Source organism: Thyridium curvatum (assembly GCF_004353045.1).
Source record: "Thyridium curvatum strain D216 chromosome Unknown NODE_135_length_54870_cov_91.881976, whole genome shotgun sequence".
In the NCBI taxonomy this organism is placed as follows: Eukaryota; Fungi; Ascomycota; class Sordariomycetes; order Thyridiales; family Thyridiaceae; genus Thyridium; species Thyridium curvatum.
Genome location: NW_022156890.1, coordinates 2,234 through 21,416, shown reverse-complemented (window position 1 = coordinate 21,416; position 19,183 = coordinate 2,234). Strand labels below are relative to the sequence as shown.

The window sequence follows — 19,183 nt, the reverse complement described above, 5'->3', positions numbered from 1 at the left end:
GAAAATTCCCTTCCGTAGGCCCTGGAAGCGTCGCGTCTTTTGCCAATTCGTCTCGGAGCAGAGGCAGGGAATTCTGTTGGGCGTTTCAGACACCTGTGTTGGAATTCCGAGAGGGAGGATCTTACTGCGCTTGTGCCGTGCGTGCGTTGCGTGTGCGTGTGTGTGTGTCCCGTTCCGTCTCCTGCGATCGGGGTTGGGAAAACCATCTCCACGACAGCAACCGGTCTCCTTCAACATCGACACCGCATCCCAATCCCCGCCGTCGAATCTTCCAAATCCTCCGATTCGACCTGCCCCGGGGTGCTGCACAACCAAATCCCGGTTCCGCGTCTTGATTCCGTCTCTGGAGTCGTGTAACGGCTGTCTCTGCCGTCGCGCCGTCGCACTACATTATCGATCATCGGAGCGACGATCTTTCTCCAACGAGAGCCTCCCTTCGTCTCCCACCCCCCCGGCGACCGCCCCGTCGCATCTCAACCACCGCCTTCCTATACACCGGAACCGTGTGACGACGCTTTGCCCCCGCGCCTAAGCGATGCCTTTCTCGACGGCCCTGCCAGAGTTTTCACAGTAACCTGGCGAAAATGAGGATCGCAATCCGCGAGCAGCTGGCCGCTCTCGTCGTCACGGCCGTCCTGATCGCCCTCGCCATCGTCTCGATCCCCACCTGGATCTACGTCAACAAGTTTGTCGTCGACGTCGAGTCCAACGGGCTGACCCTGACCGCGTCCCTCAAGGCTGCTAGGATCGCCTCCGAGATCGAGCTCATCCAGTCCAACTGCCAGACCATCGCCTCGCGTCTGCTCATCCAGCAAGGCTTCGAGTCCTATTACAATGGGAACCACACCGCCTCGAACTGGGGCCCTGCCAGCGATGATTTGAAATCGGCCCTGAGCACGGCCGGCGCCGCGCTCTACCAGGCCAGGCTCTATGCGCGAAACAGCTCTGGTCCCTCGTGGGGTCTGGTGAACATCACGGCTCCCGATGTGCAGCCCATCGAGCTGCCCGACCCGCTACCCGACGGAAGCAAGGCCTTTCTGGACAACTCCACCGACGGCTACCCTGCGGCTCTGTTTCCCAACATTACATATGTCGACTTGGGCTACCGGAGCCGTGCCGATCCCTCTGTCAATGTCTGGGCCGCCAATGCCTTCCCCGACGTCAGGCTGTACAACAACGGGGGGCTCATCCTCGGCCCTGTGATTGTCAATTCTTCCTTTGCCCTCGTCTCCCTGACAGTACCTGTCATGTACAATGCCAACCAGGACTTCATCCTTGGCTACATGACCCTGGTGGCCTCGGCCAGCTTCCTGCTGCGGATCCAGCAGTCCGCAGAAGGCCTGGGCAATACCGGCACCATGCTCATGATCGGCCCTACTACTCCGTACAACCGTTTCAACTCGTCCAGCCCCCCGAGCAATAACACGTACAAGCCGCCAAACAAGGAGACATTCGGCAATGCCGACGTGCGCTTCATCCTCCCTCCCTTGGCTCCCGCCGACTCCTCCGACCGTCATTCCCAGCACAACTTCGCCTCGGGCAGATACGACGACCCGTGGAAGGTCAAGCAGTACCCTGTGGTCCTCGACTCGTTCACGTCCCAGATCCGCGGCGTCAACAACGCCAGCAGTCGGTTGGATACGACAAACGAGGAAGGGCACCAAGTGTCCGTGGGCTTCGCACGGCCTCAGACCGGTCTCGTCCAATGGGTTGTCGTTGTCGAACAGGACAAGTCGGAGGCGTATACGCCCATCAACACGCTTAGAGACATCCTCTTGGGTTGCGTCTTTGGCACGGCAGGTCTGATTCTGCTCCTGGTGTTTCCCTGCGCCCACTTCAGTGTCAAGCCGATTCGCCAACTCAAATACGCCACGGAAAAGTCGGTGGCGCCGCCTGGGTACGAAGGCTTTGACGATGAGCTGCCCAGTTCTGGAACCCGGTCGCAGAGGTCGGAGAAGGGCTGGATTGTGGCCTTGAGGCGCAAAGTCGACAAGTATCGCAGGAAATACCTGGCCGACGAGGACCACGACCCAAATCGCCGCATCTTCAAGATCCCCGGCAAGGTGCCCGAGAAGAAGCACTTCATCACGGACGAGCTCACCGAGCTCACGTCGACCTTCAATGCCATGAGCGACGAGCTCTACAAGCAGTACGAGTCGCTCGACGAGAAGGTCGCCGAGCGGACCCGCGAGCTCGAGATCAGCAAGAAGGCCGCCGAGGCCGCCAACGAGAGCAAGACGCTATTCATTGCCAACATTTCTCACGAGCTGAAGACGCCTTTGAATGGTATCATGGGCATGTGCGCCGTGTGCATGGAGGAAGATGATATCGTGCGCATCAAGCAGTCTTTAAAGACCCTATACAAGTCTGGCGATCTGTTATTGCACCTACTAGAAGATCTATTGAGTTTCTCAAAGAACCAGATCGGCCACCAGGTCAGCCTAGAAGAGAAGGAGTTTAGATTAGGAGACATCCGGTCACAGGTGCTCTCCATTTTCGACAAGCAGGTCCGGGAAGGCAAGATCAACTTCAGCGTGGATTTCGTCGGGTCCGACGTGCTAGAGCAGAGCCCGAGTCCGGAGCGGGTGAGCATGGACCGGAAGCTGCCTGCGTTGGGCCCCGCGGGAATGGGCCGACTGAAAGACATGTGTCTCTGGGGCGACCAGCACCGCATCCTCCAGGTGATCATCAACCTGGTCAGCAACAGCTTGAAGTTCACGCCGCCCGGGGGCAAGGTCGGATTGAGGATACGATGCCTGGGAGAGGTTGAGGAACCGAGGGACGAGAGCAGGACGTCATCCTTCTCCAAGACCGGCTCCAATCGGCCGGGACGGAGCCGACATAGAATGGGGTCTTCGTCCACGCACTCGCAGAGCTCCAAGACGGGGTCGACACCGGCCACGCCGTTCAAGGGAGGAACTGCACTCTCCATCAACCCCATGGACCCCAAGACGACGGCGCATGTCCACACGCGAGAGCGATCACTATCGCCTCCGCCACCGAACGCCAAGTCGTTCCTCTTCGAGTTCGACGTCGAGGACACGGGGCCGGGTATCGCAGAGCACATGCAGGAGAGGGTGTTTGAACCGTTCGTGCAGGGCGACCTGGGCCTGAGCAAGAAGTTTGGAGGCACGGGTCTCGGGCTGAGTATCTGTCAGCAGCTCGCCGGTCTCATGGGCGGCCACATCACGCTGAGGAGTACTGTTGGCGTCGGCACTACCTTCATCATGCAGATCCCGCTCAAATATGTGAAGGATAGGTGAGCTCCTCCATCCCCGGAACTGATTCATGAAAAAAAAAACCAAAGCAGTCACTAATATCGGTTCGGAACCCACAGAGCCTCCAGTACTGCCTCGAGTAGCATGAAGTCCCGCCCGCCGAGCGTAGGGTCTGTCGATGATGCGAATCTTCGGCCGGCCATGGCCAAGCCCGTGACAGACGCAAAAACGAGCAACCTGCTCAATAAGCAGCCGCGTCTCGTCGGCCTCAGCCAGCCTTTCTTCGCGGCGAACCCGACCCCGTCGCCGAGCAAGGAGGAGCAGCTGGCCGCCATCGACCGCGCCATGGCCAACAAGGCCGGGCAGGGCAAGCTGCGGGTGCTCGTGGCGGACGACAACTCGACCAACATCGAGGTGGTGAGCAAGATGCTCAAGCTCGAGGACATCTACGACGTGACCATCGCCAAGGACGGCCAGGAGGCGTACGACCTGGTCAAAGCCAACATGGAGCAGAACCTGCACTTTGACGTCATCTTCATGGACATCCAGATGCCCAACCTCGACGGCCTGCAGAGCACGCGCCTGATCCGCAAGATGGGCTACTCGGCGCCCATCGTGGCCCTGACGGCCTTCTCCGAGGAGAGCAACGTCAAGGAGTGCATGGAGTCGGGCATGGACGAGTTCCTCAGCAAGCCCATCCGCCGCCCGGCCCTGAAGCAGGTGCTCAAGAAGTTTGCCACCATCCCCGAGGAGCCCGAGACGGCGAGCGTGCTGACGCGCAAGACGACGCCGGACAACAAGTCGCCGACTACGGCGGCGAGGCCGCCGACTGCTGCCCCTAATGCTCCTCCTCCTCCGGCTTCGACGGGAGCAGCACCGACTGTGGTCGGTAATGGTGGTGGGGACGGCGCCGTCGTCGCGAACGGGCCCACGTCGACGATCGTGGGCAAGACGGATCTGCCCAAGGTGTCGACCGTGGAGGACATGACGGTCAACGGTCCGCAACCGGCGCACACCAACGGCGCGCCGCTGCCGCCCTCCTCGCCGCCCTCGCCCAAGACCGTACCTCGGGCCTGAAAAGCTTTTTCTTTCTTTCTTTAGATAAGAAAGCGCAGCCGTTATTCTACATATATGACGAACACGAGATACCCCCCTCCCCCCCCCCTCAGCTACGATTTCCGTCTCCCTTTTCTTGTTTTGATTTTCTTGTGTATACAAACCCCAACCCCCAATATTCCGTGTCACACTTCCACTCGTACACACGCGTGCAAAGAAGACCACTATCAGGTCTCTCACTCTTCATCCCGATCTGCCTTACGGATTTTGAATCTATATGCAGATCTCGCCTCGGCAACGGAGGAAATGTCGCTGGAGGGCCGCTCCATCAACAGCAGCAGACGGGTGGGGTGGCATAAACGGGACTGCTCTCTACTGGCATTGTAATCTTCTGTCTTGACCACTTAGGGTGGATTTCCATAGGGTTTTGTTTTTCTCGGTTCTTGGTATACATTCCGCGGTGTTCAGGGGGTACTGGTCGGATTTTTGTGTGCAAAAATAGCATGGGACTCTGCGCGAAAAAAAGAGATACGGGCAAAAGAGCTGCTATTTATGTTTTTTTCCCTCGTTCTTCTCATATACGGGGGCTTTTCTTTTATGTTCGACCGCTGCTTGGCCCGGATTCATATAAGGGAAGGCAAAAGACAGTCTTTTGCTTTTGGGACAGCCAATCTAGACATCAAGGGACAGATGCAAACAAAAAAGTCGTTATATTCCCTACCTCTCTGTGCCCATGGTTCACTCTGTCTGTGTCTTGTCCCCCCTCCCCCCTCCACCCCCGATTCTCTGTCTGTCTACAGTATTTCATGCGATCAGTACGAGCGAAAGGGGGACGACCTGACACTGTCGTTGGAGTAAACAAAGGCGGGTGGGAACAACACGATGTCGAGGTAGGATTAGCTGGCTGTTACATACAAAGCTTATTACAAGCGTAGTCAAAACAGCAAGAGAAGATAACCGTCGTCCCTTTCATCTTTACGCTGCTCATAATTTGGCTGGAATGAAGTTGAAGAAGGCATGCGGCTCAAATTGAAGGGTGTTGTATGATTGGCTCAAGTGGTCTATCCGGTTGGTCGCGATCTTGGGCCGAAAATTTTGAGCCTCAAATCCCAAACCATGTCTCGAAAGTGCGAGTCAGGCATGGATTCAACGGCAAGTCATGCACAACAAACTTTACAAATAGCACACTCCCAACGTACAGACTGGCATAAATCAAATCTACGTACGACACAAGGGAGAGACGAATAAAATCCAAAATGTCACAGGCCGGAAGCAAAAACAAAGACGCTTATGAGGGCCAAAAAGACAAAACAAAAAACGTACAACACCAGGCATTCGCTGGTCGTCACCGACCCAACTACTACTCCGGCGATTGGCAGCTTATCTATGGGAGAGCGGACGGGATCCCGAGTTCTCTACCATCTATGGTCGTACGTGAAAGAATACAGTTGTAGTTGAGTATATAGCCCCCTTGTGTAGTGGAGATCTTAGGGCAAGGCTAGTTAAGCCCAGGGTCCGCTCATACCATTCCATTCCTCTTGGGACCAAGAGGACTGTGGATCTGATGAGAAGTTCGGTGTTACTGACAAGGCCAAGGCATGCCGAGGTACCTAGCTATAGTCTAAGTCCTTCTAATTCAGGTCTCGATGTCCAACAGAACAAGTGGCCAGCAAGGTTCTCCGGTGTTCGCTTTCACTGAGGGAGAGTTGTGTCTGATCACCCACACGTATATGCTTTTCCCCAGGACTGGGCCTCCAGATCTCTTACCTGAAAGCTAGGCCTCGATCCGCTAGCCCATAAATGAGAAGGTTTAGAATCGCAGGACTATAGCGCTCCCAATATGATGGAAAGGAAGGGAGGTTCGAAAAGAAGGGAGGTTCGTTTCTGAAATCGTCGAATGTCAGACCTGAGAGCAAATCTTCTTCAAGCAAAGACCACAACTCACGTTGTGGAGGCAGGGATATGGTCACATTTCATGTTCACTAATGACACCAACGAAGCTGAGCTTGAAAAAATATATGTATTCGATCCGTATAGCAAGACGTAGTAAAAGCCAAAACAGCCGTGGGAAATTTCATCCATCGCTGTCCTACCCAGTCGTTGGTTGATGGGCCACCACAAACGCCTCAGGCCTTGCCAGGACCCGATTTCAAAGACAACCTCTCCCATGCCCATTACCAAAAAGCCCGTCTCGATCTCGAGTTGGCCTAAACAGAGATGCGATATGCCAGACGATGATCACAAAAAACGCCGATGTATGTGGATTCCAACCCCGCGTCGGAAACCGGTTCCAGGCGTTGATCATCCGCTCCTCCAAATCGAAGCGTGTAAAAAAACCTCAAAATCCTCGTACTGGAAAACCCCTAGGTCAACTCATGCGGAGGCACGGCGAGGGTGAGGTGCCAAGCTCCCCATGTTGAAGCCTTGCACCTGCAAAACATATCGAGACTCCTCAGGGGGCTGATGCAAAACAAACGTGAGTACAAAAGCAACAAACGACATCGCAGAAGGTATCCGTTGCAGGGAAAGTGAAAACAAGGCAGAAAATGCCAGCAGAATACATGCGCCAAGCCTCCGTGTCCTTCTCACTAGGACAGAAAGCTATGCAATGCGCTTGTATGCCGGTCATAGAGAGTCCACAACGCCAATGGAAACAAGAAAGCAAAAAGACTGCAAAGCGTGGGTTGGAAAAGCAACCAGTTTCAGCCAAGGAGCACAGAAACCAGAGCGGCGCGCATGGGAGGCTCCAGAGGATTCACTCAATTTCCATGCGCGCCGCGATGTCCTCGCTCATGCCACGCACAGGGCTCTTGCGACGTTGGTCGTCGTCATCCTCCATCATCTCGTCGTCCTCCTCGAGGTCGTACCCGTCGTCTTCAAACTCGTCATCGAAGCGCGAGTAGTCATCGAAGTCACCGTTTCGGCCGCGGTTCCACATAAGCCCATCGTCGGCAAAATCATCATCGGACGCTTCCAGACGGTCGGCATACTTATCGCCCAGCCAGAAACGGGCGCGTTTGTTCGCACCTTCAGCATCAAGAGGCGACAAGAGATCATCGTCGCCATCCAGACCTCGACGTTTGGCAGAAGCAGAGACGATGCCACCTGTGGCGGTGCCCCTCGGGTGCAAGCGAGGACTGTGGCTCATCACAGGGACGCCGCGGACATAGAGGTAAGCGACACGCTTCAGGTTCTTGTTGAAGAAGAAGTAGTGAAGCGCCCAGATCGCGCCCTCCTCTTCGTCGAAGGGGTCATCTGACGGCTGCCAGGAGAAGACATTGCAATCCTTAAGAGTCATCTCCTTATCGATCATGGCCCACATCTGCGGACCCCAACAAGGCGCCGTGGCGGAAGCCGCCGTGACGCTCACAGCGCCCGAGGAGCCGAAGCTGCGAGATATAGAACCGTCGAATGAGAGCGGATTGGGCCTTACGTTTCCTAGAGTACTGTCAATATTCGCCATGACTTTGCCCAGATTCCGCTCTCTCTTAAAATCGGTAGGCCGCAGGTTATGCGAGAAGTCGTAGTCGGAGTGTGAAGCATTCAAAGTCGCAATGAGGTAAGCAAACGTGCGACGACTAGAGATCTCGGCGAGGTTGCCAAACGGGCTAGAGCGCGACAGATTGAGACTGGCGGCCATCTCTTCGCGCTGCGGAGGGCTCAGACTGGCGCCAAACTTGAGCAGAGCGGCATGCTGTGATTCGAGCGACTTGTCAATATTCTTGTACAGTTTCTTGTCCGAGCCGGCAGCTTTGGTCGTGTAGAGGTCGCAACCACCAGTAACGTGACAGTCTGGCGTATCGAAGTTGAGAGCGCTCGTGACGATGTCGAAGTCGCGAAGTGGTAGAAACTATGACGATGAATATTAATGACAACTCTCAATTGCGTAGTTCAGATGCGGCTGCACTCTGCGCAGCCGAATGACGTGGTCAATGGCTTACCTTCATCTTGGCGGTGTTGGCGGGCTACTGAAGCCAAAAAAAGTCGGAGATGATGTAAAATTGGCAGACAAAAGGCAACGATGAAAGCGATGCGACTGGTATAGTGCAGAAGTGCGATAGAAGCGGTATCGCAAGGTTGATGCGCGATGCGCCGCGGGTCGGCCGAAGCTGATTGCCCGCGCTGGAGCAGATGGCGGATGACGTCCTAGAACCGTCGCCGGTCGGAGCGAGAATGAACTGAAATATGTAGCGATCGATGTCTGGTAATGCGTCTCAAGTCGTATCTTCCAGAAAGAGGAAGGATGCTGGTAAGAGTCGCACAAGCTGGAGGCCTTGGAAAAGAGAGTTCGATCGCTGGGATGAGGAACTACAACTAGACGACCTGATGGCGTCTAGCAAGCAATCAAGGCAGCAGACATATCGTGGATTCGAGGATTCGTGATTGTGGAGATGACTGATTAGGTGGTGTTGTTGAGGATTGAAGTAAAGAAGGACAAGAGGGCAGAAGCACCTAAGTATGAAGCAGAACGCGGGATGCGATTGCGTTCGGGGGGATGCGACGACGTGGATGGATGACCGGTCGGAAGGTTGCGGCAGCGGGGATCATCTGCCTGAGTGGTACGAAGCGGGTTAGTCAGTTGGTAGGGGGGGCCATGGGGGAATGGTGCTGTTTTGGCGTGGTCTCTTTGGAGCAGCAGCCGGGCTTGGCTGCTAGAGGAGAGGGACCAAGTCATTGTCTGACCAAGTTTCCCAGACATACTAGCACCACTCCGCCAGACAATCCAACGGCCAGGCCGCACCATACCTGCGGTCTTTGTCATAGCCGTCCGCGCAACTTCAGCCCGTTGTCCGCTCCCTTCGCAATGAGCGAACCACCCGATCCGGGCCCTCCTCCACGCAAACACGCCGGTGCGTCTGCGTGCTGCGTCGAGTCGCCAGCATTGGCGCGGGGGGGGCACTGACCCGGACATGACTGGCACACTCTCTCCACCCGAACTCACGCCAACAGTTCCCCACTCTTATCATCAGTACATCTCCAGCTGGGACGATAGCGCAATCCCGCAGAGGAGGAGGTGTGGCAGTAGAGGAGAGATAGCCGAGCTTAGGTACCTAGGCCGTTAGTGATCAGACGAACGCGCCATGACGAATGGGATGCCATCAAAACACCACGAGTAGCTGTCGCGCACCGTGGGCAAACGCAGCGGAAACTTGAGCTTGCAATCGGAAACTCATCACCAAACATGCGAAACGGGTATCCGTGTGAGGATCATCAGTGATTGTTCATTTCGTGCATCGATTCGTCTTGGCGATTCTTCTTGACTCGCTCTGCCCCTGCCAAAGCGACACGACTCGCTGTCTGCTCGTCTTGGCCCGGCGAGAGTCGATATCGTGGTATCTCAACTAGAACGTGCATAGCACCCATTTCATACAAAAGAAGAGGTTGTTTTCCACCTCCAAATGGGACAAATATGCCATAGCAATGTCAGCATCTCTTGCCGTTTCCTCTTCCCGATGCTCACCCTGCTGCGCTCTGCCGCGGACGTTTGGCACCGGGTGCCCTCCTCCGAGACCGTCACATTATCCCCGACGTCTTGAGTGCGTTCCGTATGTCTTCCGATTCCTGTAATCCCGCGAGATCGTGTTAGCCGTTGTGTCACGGACACGGCGAGGTCATCGCTCGCGCTCCGGCTACACGAGAAAGAGCTCGTTCGGCCTGTAGGTAGTGGAGGGGCACGGATGTCTGTCTTGATACATGGTATCTCTACATGATCTTTGTGACTTCGTCCTCAACCTGGGTGCAAGGGTAGTCACGTCAGCGATGAGAGGGCCATGGATACCAACAGGGTCAAGAAATTTCATCAGGAAGAGGAGAGGACGCAAAGTCATGTAGACAAACAACACGGGAGAACGATTTGTTTGTCGGGCAGTTGCCGCACCACTCACCTCCATATCCTCGAGCGAATCTTGCTGTGAGATGCACCGCAACACGTTCTTCTTGCTGCTCTCTTGCAATTCGCCGGCCAGGAGTAGCTCGTCAAGGATGTAATATGCCTTCGTAAAGGAGAAGATGATGTCTAGCTCGCAGACATTGCCGTAGTATTTGTCCATCTGCTCGACGTAACGATGGATGATCTCGAGGGTGATGAGCTCATTATCGTCAGAGGCACAGCCTGCGATGAAGAAGAGCGACGCATATCGTCGATACACTATCTTGGTGTCTGGGACATGGCACATCCGTCAGCAAACGATTCCGCCATAGGGTTACCATCCGCCCAGTACGTCAGGGGCAAGTGACCTCACCTTTGTATTCCAGGAAGTTGCACATCCGAGTGCGGCGTGCCAGGACGAGCTGCGTCACATCCTTGACAATCTTGGCCTTCTCCTTAGGGGAGAGAGTGGTGAACCATTTCGCAAGGCGCTGTCACACGTGTATTAGGCGATTGCACTCTGGGATGCTAGAGCATGCGGTAGGCGGTCACTTACGACCTTGCCCTGACGAGAGAGCAGGATTAGGTAGCTGGTTCGGGAGCGTTAGTTGACCGAGAAGCTGTGGTGAGGCGCAGAGCGAGCTTGCATACTTGATAGGCATGGTGGACAGTCACATCCCCCGATGCGATGCGGAAGGGGAGAGACGGCTGGTGGTTTGGCAATGAGGTTTCGTTGTCAAATTTCTTGATGCTTGCGAGGGACATGTGGGGGGAGGACAAGAAGCCAGCATGGTCGGCCACGAACGAACCAGAGACGGTAGCGCCCTGCAGGTAGTGTGACACCCCCTCTGGACCTGGTTAGTCCAGTAGGCCCAATCGCGGAACTCTAGGGATTGGAGATCACTCGTCAAAGCTGGAGATCATAGTGGGGGTTTCCAGCCTGTGATCGGGATTCTCTCTCTTTCCCTACTTATCAATGATAGCAGCATTACATCGGTTTACTCGGCCTGAGGTCTGGCCGTGATGGAGATATCCGAGTCTTGTCTTCTGCCCGCAGTCGTGCTCTAAGAGGTACCTACTAGGTAGACTACCTACAGGTTCGGGTGCTCAAGCAGTATCGTTCCGAAACCAGGCGGCGCACATAGCTTCTGCATCTCCGAAAGCCTCGATTTAGTGACTTTTAGCCCGTCGAGCCCTCAAGCCGCGGGCAAAAACAGAAACCCAGACCTGGAGCACCCCCCGGAACGATCTGCCGATCTTGTGTCCAACACCACGGTCATGTCAAGGCTTTTACTACTACATCAAAGTATAGGCTGTATCTCTTCTATTCTGCAGACTTTGCAAACTACCTTGGAAAACTCTTCTCTTTCACCTTGAACATGTGTGTTTGAACTTGCGTGCTGAGCCCTCCAATATCACTCTGATTAAGGCTGCAACCTCCTCTTCCTTCGGATAAGGGTCCAGACATGGTCAATTAATAATAATCTCTGCTTCCCGAACCCCACCCCGCCCTACTCTCGTCGCGGACTGCGAGCGGCAACAAAAAGCGGTTGGCCCCCAGTCTTCGTCCCTCGGCGAATTCTGTGTGATATCAATCGAGAGAGAGCAGACGCAAAGGCCAGGCTCTCCTCCTGACATCGTGCACAATGACGCAACTCGTTTTGTCGACGGGGTAAGCGCATCTCGAGCCCCTCCGGCTCTGCTCACATGCTTGCGCTCGCGCGCACGGATGCGATGGTTACTAATTTTCTTTTTTCCCCCTCACCAGGAACATCGTCTCCGGCGGCCCCTCGATTATCCGCAAGCCAGGCGCATACCGGTCCAATCTCGAGCTTACAAACTCCCTCCGGAGTAACTTCCTCGCCGCCCAGCAGGACTATGCCGAAGCCATCACCAACGGCAATGGCAACGGCAACGGCCACTCGGCCGGCGAGGAGCAGCGATCCCGGCGCACTCCCATCTCGATCTGGACGGAGAGGGACGCCTCCGGCGCACTCTACATCCCCCGTATAGACTGGGGAGCAGCCGGCTTGCAGGAGGAAGCGACACAGTACGACATCACCGTCAAGCTTTTCTTCCTGCCCAACACCCCCGTGGCCGAACGGGCGCAATACGCCAAGACCGCGCTGGATCTCGTGCTCAAGGAACTGAGGGTACCGAGTGTCGACCTGCTCATTGTCTCCTTCCCTGGCATGTCCTTCGACGGCGACTGCGAGTGGGAAGCCGACAAGATGAACTCGGCACAGGGGAATGATCAAGAGGAGGCCGCTACCTGGCAGATCTTGGAGGACCTACACAAACAAGGCCTCGTCAAGAGGCTCGGAATTGCCGAGTTTGGTAGCGAGAAGCTGTCGCGCTTCCTCAAGACGGTCTCGATCCGCCCCGAAGTCGACCAGATCAACATCAAAGATTGCTGCAATGTGCCCCCTCCTTTGACCAAACTGGCCAAGGAGCAGGGTATTGAGTTGCTCGTGCACAGCGACTGCACCGACGTTCTTCCCAAGGGCACTCTTCGAGAGCTTCTGGGCCAAGGTTTCCAGGGCGCTGGTGTTCTCGCCGACACTCTGGTTGATCAGGAAGACGATGCTGCCCATGACGGACTAAAGGGTGATCTGTTGCCGGAATGGGTCATCAAGTACACTGCAGTCGTCCGTGATCGGGGCGTCATCGAGAACAAGGGCTACTTTGCAGGGGCGGCTCTTCTCAGTTCTTGATGAGCCTCCTTGAGATTCCTCGCTGTGAGCATGGAGATGCCGTGAGAGGCGCATCCCACATTTCAGATACCACATACTTGCATATTTCGGATTCGTTTAGTGGAGGCGAGCGTTTGCATTTATTCTCTTTTGGATGCCATCAAACAAGCGGCTTCTTTGGGTATGACCACCATAATTGTCTACAAAAGTAGTGCTAGAACGAGAGAAGTGGACGAGAGCTGCTCTGCAGACGGCTATGCGTCGTGTCCCGTACCCAGAATATCATAGAGATCATCCCAGCATACTCCTCTTGCGCCCTCTCATCCTGACCTCTTCGAGCTTCTTCAGCACGGGGCCCGTCTGCTTGAAGGACTCCTTGTACGCCTGCAGTACTTCGTCGAACAGGCTCTCCGCCCTGGGATGCGTGCTGCCGAATGCCCTCTCAAGTACGTAGAGGTCGACAGCTCTGTCCTCGTCAGACGTGCTCTGGCTGGCCAGGCCGAAATCGATCACCCAGATCTCTCCGTCCAATATCTTCTTCCCCGCATCTCCATTCGCCCCCGCCGAGCTCTGCGGCAGCGGCTTGAGCATCATGTTACTCGTCGTCAGGTCGCCATGCACCACGCCGACTTTGTGAATCGCACCCACGGCCCGCCCGACCCGGCGCATCAGCCCCGCCAGCTCCTCCGGATCCCGGCCCTCCTCCGCCTCGAGACTTTCTGAGCTGCCCTCTCGCTCGCCGCTCTCATCCGCGTCTTGTCCTGTAGCCGGCGTCGTCTTCTCCTCGCCCTCGTCCACGGTGCCTTCCCGCGGGGCATCAGCACCCCTCTTCCTCTTGCCGCCGCTGCTGCTGCCGGCCCCCCGCGCCGCCGGCGGGCCCAGCCACTCGTTGACGGCGGCGCGCACGGGCCGGCCCTCGATCCACTCCATCATCATCCACCCGGCCGCCTCGTCGACGGCGTAGACGGCCGGGACGCGCACGCCCTCGCGGCGGCAGCGCGCGAGCACGCGCGCCTCGGCGAGGATGCGCTGGCGCGTCAGGCGGGCGTCGAGGACCGGGTGGCGGTAGGGCTTGGAGGGGCGGTGCTTGAGCGCGCAGGGCGTGCCGGGCGCCAGGAAGGTCGTGCGGTAGAGGCGGCCCTCGGCGCCCTGGGTGATGAGCTCGGGGCTGCTGGCGGAGGGGTAGGTGAGGATCTTGGGGAGGGGGAAGGGCGTCGCCGCCGCTGCCGGGTCCGTGGTGGCGGGGCTGGTCAGGCTCGCGGTCGCCATTGTGGCGGGTTCGTTGGATGCGATGTCCTTTTCAGAGCTTGTGTTGTCCGGTCTGGGGTGTCAGGCGGGTTGCGATAGTGGGACCCCAGATCTACTCCAGACTCGAGAATGGCGTCACGATGTGCTTCAATCCAAACTCCGAGGTGCGATGCGATATGCTTGGGATTTTTTCGAGGCGGGGTAACTAGATTGCAGCAGCCCATCGATAAGCTCGTCGTGGATCCGTGGATGGCAGCCCACCCGTGGATACGCTGTCTGTTAGTGAGGGTATCTGATTCGACAGGACGCAACACAGCTCACACTGGCCCCCTAACGGCGCAGGAACGGGTGCTGCCGTCGGGGGCGCATGAGTTGGGAGGGCATGCATCAGTGCATTGATGTTGGGCACTTGCAGCCAAAGAGGTCCCTCGCCCACGCACCCATCTCTTTCCCGTCCCTCTGGGTTTTCCCCAAGCCAAGGACTGAACGAACGAACACCTCCATCAACCTGCATTCTGCACTTTCCACGTTACACATGCGGTGGACTGCGAGGATCTCAGGATCTCCGGTTCACATCTCTCGAGTTCGTCCGTCGCTAGGTAAATCCCATCCCGGACAAATAGTGTCCAACATGGAATTTACCCAGCCCCCGAGCCCCCCCTACCCCTCGCCCAACATGTGACGCTTGAGCTGCAGCTACAGGGGTGTCGCACACTGCTCGGCGGGCTAGCGGCCAATGGACACGCCTGAAAGCGCGGTGAGAGGAGACGCTCAGTGGAGCAGACGATGGCCGAGTCGGGAAGTCGCCAGCATCTGGCAGCGGGTGGGAGTGATTGACACTGCATCACATCAGCCCGCCGCTTGTTGAGCATGTAGTCTATATGCATGTGCTTTCCACTTCTTCCGCCCGCTCCTTTCCCTGTTTGTCGTCATCCAACTCCTCTTCTTTCGACTGTGCTTTCCCTGCTCGATATCCCGTCTCCAGAGCCCTTACAAGACCCAAAAAATACGTGAGAGAATGCCCCCAAGGAAGAGACGTCTATGATCGCCGCACCGCCATGTCCAGCTCGTCGACCCACCAGTGGACCATCATCCTCGTCTTGACCGCCATTCTGCTGTCCCTCGTGGTGACCTTCCAGGTGCTCTCCAAATACGGCGCTGCCTACTTTGCGGCGCCCAAGGAGATCTCGACTTTTATTGACTCGATCGACTCTTCAATACAGGAGAACGAGAGCTATGACAGCGATGTCGCCAAGGTGCCCCGCCTCGAGGAGAAGCTCCGCCTGAGCCGTCTGCTACGGGAGATACAGAAAGGCGGCGACGACTTGCGAGAGTGCCTCAACGGCCTGCTGCTGTCAGAGGAGGACACACGCCCCAAGATGAGCGCGAGGATACTGTGGGCGTCCAAGAGGGCCGATCTTGAAGAGAGGTTACGCAGACTCGATCTGCTGCGCATGCGCTTCCTCGTCATCTACATGAGCATTGTCGCGGCCACCACCACCGCGGCTGCCGAGAAGGTCGAGAAGAGCGCATCGCCCAAGGACCCGGAGAAGGCAGCGCACCACCCTCCCGCGAGGCAACACTCAATGCCTGCGGGACTGATGGAGGGCATCAAGCGCAAACCGCCTCTGCGCAGGCTCACGACGCAGGCCATGGGTCATCACGACTCTTCTGAAGGAGGCCACCGCAGGGGTTGGGCTGGCGTGGTCCAGGAGCTGCAGATGTCGCCTCTCATGCACAAGCGGCATGCCTCCATCGAGATGGCCATGGCTCAGCCGCCACAGACGCCCTGACGACTCTGCATTCTCGCGATTGTATTTCTCTAGCGTCTTCCATTTTCCGGCCCGTTCAACTTGCATTGCCCGAGCAGTCCCATCGCTGCTCGGCTACCACTTGCCAACCCTCCAAGGCAGGTTATAGACCTTGCGAAGAGGATTACACTTCAGCATCGCCGGCCATTAAGACTCGGTCACGGAGTTACGAGACACAAAACTGAGTTTGACGAGTTTGACGAATTGTATCATGAAACATGTCGGTGTCCCTTTACGGAGCCTCGGCAGGCAAGAGAAGCGATGAGTTTATGATGAAAAACATGAAAACGAAAAACACCACGAGCAGTTTATTTACTTTTTCCCGGCATGGTGGGCCATGGTCACTTCACAGATACCCCCGTTCAGCATCCCGATTGCTTCATAGTTCTGTTGCTATAACACTTCACTTACATTCCCAACCCATGTCTTTATGAGCACTTGTGGCAGTTGATAAGAATCCAACTGTTACTATACACAGTATGATATGCAAGGATCTCGATGTGAACTTAATCCGAAATTTGTGGTGGTTTGACAAAACCCCGTGAACTGGTGTACAGGTTAACTCGTTCCAGAGAGGTCCGGCATTATGTACTTTTTATTGGTCCTTATATCTGGTTTTTAAGAGTAAATGTATGCGTATGGTCATCAATGCTTGGCATCTGGCCCTGTGCCGTTCCTCTCGCCAACTACAGCATGGTTAGAAGACCCTCAGAAGATAAGGGATGGAATGGCTTACCATCCAGAGCGACCAAGAACCTGCTCACACAGTTGTAGCAAGCAACCTAGCCCAAGTCGTCAGCCGAATTCCAGGTCAAGCAGAAAGAAAGAAAAAAAAAAAAAAGGTACCTACCGTAGCCGTGAGCTCCACCACCTCCCTCTCGTCAAAGTGCTCCCGCACGGCCGCAAACGTCTCATCCCTGACCTGGACGTTCCTCGTCATCTCGTCGCAGTACACGAGCGCCGCCCACTGCCGCGCCGTCAGGCCGCCCGCCCCGGGCCTGCCGGACACGGTCAGCGGCTCCGCGGCCTTGACAGCCTCCATGTCGGCGTCGGCGACGCCCGCGGCCACGGCGAGCGGCGCGTGGTGCGCCCACTCGTACCAGGCGCGGTTGACGACGGCGACGCGCGAGATGGCGAGCTCGCGGACGTCGGCGGCCAGGGCGGTGCGCGTGCGCACGGCGCCCAGGAAGGAGTTCCAGCCGTCGGCGACGGGCGGGGAGTGCAGCAGCGTCAGGTCCAGGGGCTGCAGGGGCCGCGGGGCGCGGCGGGCCTGGATGCGCTCGACGATGGCGGCCTCGTCCGGGGTGGCGGGCGCGGGCGGGTTGGGCGCGTAGGGGAGGCGCATCTTGGCGGGCGTGGAGGTGGTGAGGGCGCGGGTGAGTGTGAGGGTTGATGGTCTGGTGTGTGGTGTGCGCAGGAGGTGTGAGATGGAGCGGCGGGTGAGCATGCCCTTGTTCTCGTTTGAGAAGAGTTATGAAATGTAGGAGTACGTTGTTTTCTTCGAGCACGGGCGGTTGAAGTTTGAGTGTTAACTTCATGCACTTTTGCTCCATCTTTTTCCCGATCTTCGGAAGGTCGGGGCTCGTACGGCAGTTCGATGCGGGGGCGGGCGTGTGCCGTGGGCTGGGCCCGTGGAGCGGAGCTTACAGCGTGGGCGGCAGAGAGTATTCCCGGCGGTCCACTTCGAAGGTTAAACGCTCAACCAAGCATTGAGGCGCAAATTGGAAAGTCTCTTGGGTTTCGCAACTTGCAAGGACGGAACATGCTCTGAATTCAAAATTTGACAGGCTCTCACAGTTATGAGTTGCTCTGGCGAGTGTTTGAAATATGCATGGGTGAGAACCATCGCGGCCCAGTTGCTATTGTGCCTCGGTTGGATACAAGAATTCTTCCTCGCTCACTATCACACTCCATGGGCTGAAGAGCCAAGAATATTTGCCTATGGCCAGTATACTCTCCATGGGAAGCCGGTTGGATTTCCGAGGACCACGACATAGCTATCCTACTTGCAGTACTCAGGTAGACCCTCTGCAGATGTTAGGCAGCATGTGCCGCGATCTCCAGTCAGAGCGCATTGCTGTCTACAGAACTGAATGAGAGATCTGTACTCGTCTCGATCAACAGGTCGGTGTTTGATGTGTGGCCATATTGTCTCGATTATCTCTGTATCTTCAATCATTGACATTGCTATATATTGAGAACACGTCGAATGTGTGTGAAAGCATATTTGAAATAAGGAAGAAGCACTCTCAGGCAGAATTGAAAGTCTCCCTAACATGCAGCCTCCATGGGATGTTCTCCCATCGGCTCCCGCGCCTGGCGAAATTTTGACACTCAAGCCAAGTGTACTTCTGACGGAGGATAATCATCAGGAGATCCCCGTTGCTGCCGATGCATAATCCTTTTTCTGCAAATTGGAAGGGTTATCCCACTACCTACACTCAACGGCCTCGATGAATAGTCAAAGACTTATGTTAAAGGCTATCCTACTACCTAAGACTGATGGACTTGATGAAGAGGCAAGTGCTTCCAATGAAATGAAGAAGAAATTCTCTTATTCAAGGGTCCTCGGGATGGATCTCGTGGCGATATTGAATCATCACACCAAACAAACATGCTTGGCCACATGGAGTTTACCATCAAAAATCCAAGTCTGAGCTCAGTGAAAGACTGCGGTTGGAAGTTCGGGTTTATTGTACCTGGCAAGGCACTCGAGTCACTCTCAAGTCTTCCTTCGGAAGATTTGTTCTCAGTCAACGATCAATCCTCGATAGTGTCCCCTTGATAACAGCCCCCGGAGACTTGAAATGTATCTCACCTCACCCTCAGGTTCAGAGTCGCAAGATAAAATTCTTGTCCCTCTCCTTCTATAGCTAAGACGTGCAGACCACCCCTCAAACCCTTATATTTGAAGGTAAGTGCCCTTGTTATCACCAACCTAACCATCATGGTCTAGTTGGGAGGGGCAACACCAACTACGGTCGGTTGGAACCCCCCATGTTTTTTTCTTTTTCTTCTTCTCTCAGCAAGAGATACAAACTGACTTATCGCAAGCCCATTCTCGCTTGGCAGATGGTGCTCAGAGCGAGGTGTCAAGCCTGAGAAGCATGGCATAATCTATGATGACGGCAGCGGTGGCACGAGGTCACTCAAAGGGAGTCGAGTTTAGGGCTTGATCCTGTCAAGATGATTTCAACTATGCAAGACGAGCGACTGGCAAAGGAACCACACATCAACTATTCCAGGCCAGTGTCTATTGAACACAATGCTCAATATGTTTATTAGAGT

The 19,183-nt window shown here is 55.9% G+C and overlaps 7 protein-coding genes across 7 annotated transcripts; 3 read left to right on the top strand and 4 right to left on the bottom strand.

The window, feature by feature from the left end:
- Window positions 1–584: 584 nt before the first annotated feature.
- On the top strand, window positions 585–4,295 carry E0L32_012088 (uncharacterized protein; the record flags this gene model as incomplete). The annotated part of the gene is made up of 2 exons (XM_031134890.1): window positions 585–3,259; window positions 3,338–4,295. The coding sequence occupies 2 exons, from the start codon at window positions 585–587 to the stop codon at window positions 4,293–4,295; spliced, it is 3,633 nt and encodes a 1,210-aa protein (XP_030999319.1).
- Window positions 4,296–7,029: 2,734 nt separating this feature from the next.
- On the bottom strand, window positions 7,030–8,221 carry E0L32_012087 (uncharacterized protein; the record flags this gene model as incomplete). The annotated part of the gene is made up of 2 exons (XM_031134889.1): window positions 7,030–8,124; window positions 8,216–8,221. The coding sequence occupies 2 exons, from the start codon at window positions 8,219–8,221 to the stop codon at window positions 7,030–7,032; spliced, it is 1,101 nt and encodes a 366-aa protein (XP_030999318.1).
- A 1,756-nt stretch (window positions 8,222–9,977) lies between these two features.
- On the bottom strand, window positions 9,978–11,067 carry E0L32_012086 (uncharacterized protein; the record flags this gene model as incomplete). Its single annotated transcript, XM_031134888.1, has 6 exons — window positions 9,978–10,007; window positions 10,160–10,434; window positions 10,517–10,634; window positions 10,700–10,733; window positions 10,953–10,991; window positions 11,048–11,067. The coding sequence occupies 6 exons, from the start codon at window positions 11,065–11,067 to the stop codon at window positions 9,978–9,980; spliced, it is 516 nt and encodes a 171-aa protein (XP_030999317.1).
- Window positions 11,068–11,789: 722 nt separating this feature from the next.
- E0L32_012085 (uncharacterized protein) lies at window positions 11,790–12,857 on the top strand (the record flags this gene model as incomplete). The annotated part of the gene is made up of 2 exons (XM_031134887.1): window positions 11,790–11,815; window positions 11,912–12,857. The coding sequence occupies 2 exons, from the start codon at window positions 11,790–11,792 to the stop codon at window positions 12,855–12,857; spliced, it is 972 nt and encodes a 323-aa protein (XP_030999316.1).
- A 270-nt stretch (window positions 12,858–13,127) lies between these two features.
- On the bottom strand, window positions 13,128–14,105 carry E0L32_012084 (uncharacterized protein; the record flags this gene model as incomplete). Its single annotated transcript, XM_031134886.1, has 1 exon — window positions 13,128–14,105. One exon carries the CDS (start codon window positions 14,103–14,105, stop codon window positions 13,128–13,130), a length of 978 nt encoding a protein of 325 aa, XP_030999315.1.
- A 1,037-nt stretch (window positions 14,106–15,142) lies between these two features.
- Window positions 15,143–15,877, top strand: E0L32_012083 (uncharacterized protein; the record flags this gene model as incomplete). Its single annotated transcript, XM_031134885.1, has 1 exon — window positions 15,143–15,877. One exon carries the CDS (start codon window positions 15,143–15,145, stop codon window positions 15,875–15,877), a length of 735 nt encoding a protein of 244 aa, XP_030999314.1.
- Window positions 15,878–16,540: 663 nt separating this feature from the next.
- E0L32_012082 (uncharacterized protein) lies at window positions 16,541–17,240 on the bottom strand (the record flags this gene model as incomplete). Its single annotated transcript, XM_031134884.1, has 3 exons — window positions 16,541–16,581; window positions 16,632–16,677; window positions 16,746–17,240. The coding sequence occupies 3 exons, from the start codon at window positions 17,238–17,240 to the stop codon at window positions 16,541–16,543; spliced, it is 582 nt and encodes a 193-aa protein (XP_030999313.1).
- Window positions 17,241–19,183: the final 1,943 nt, after the last annotated feature.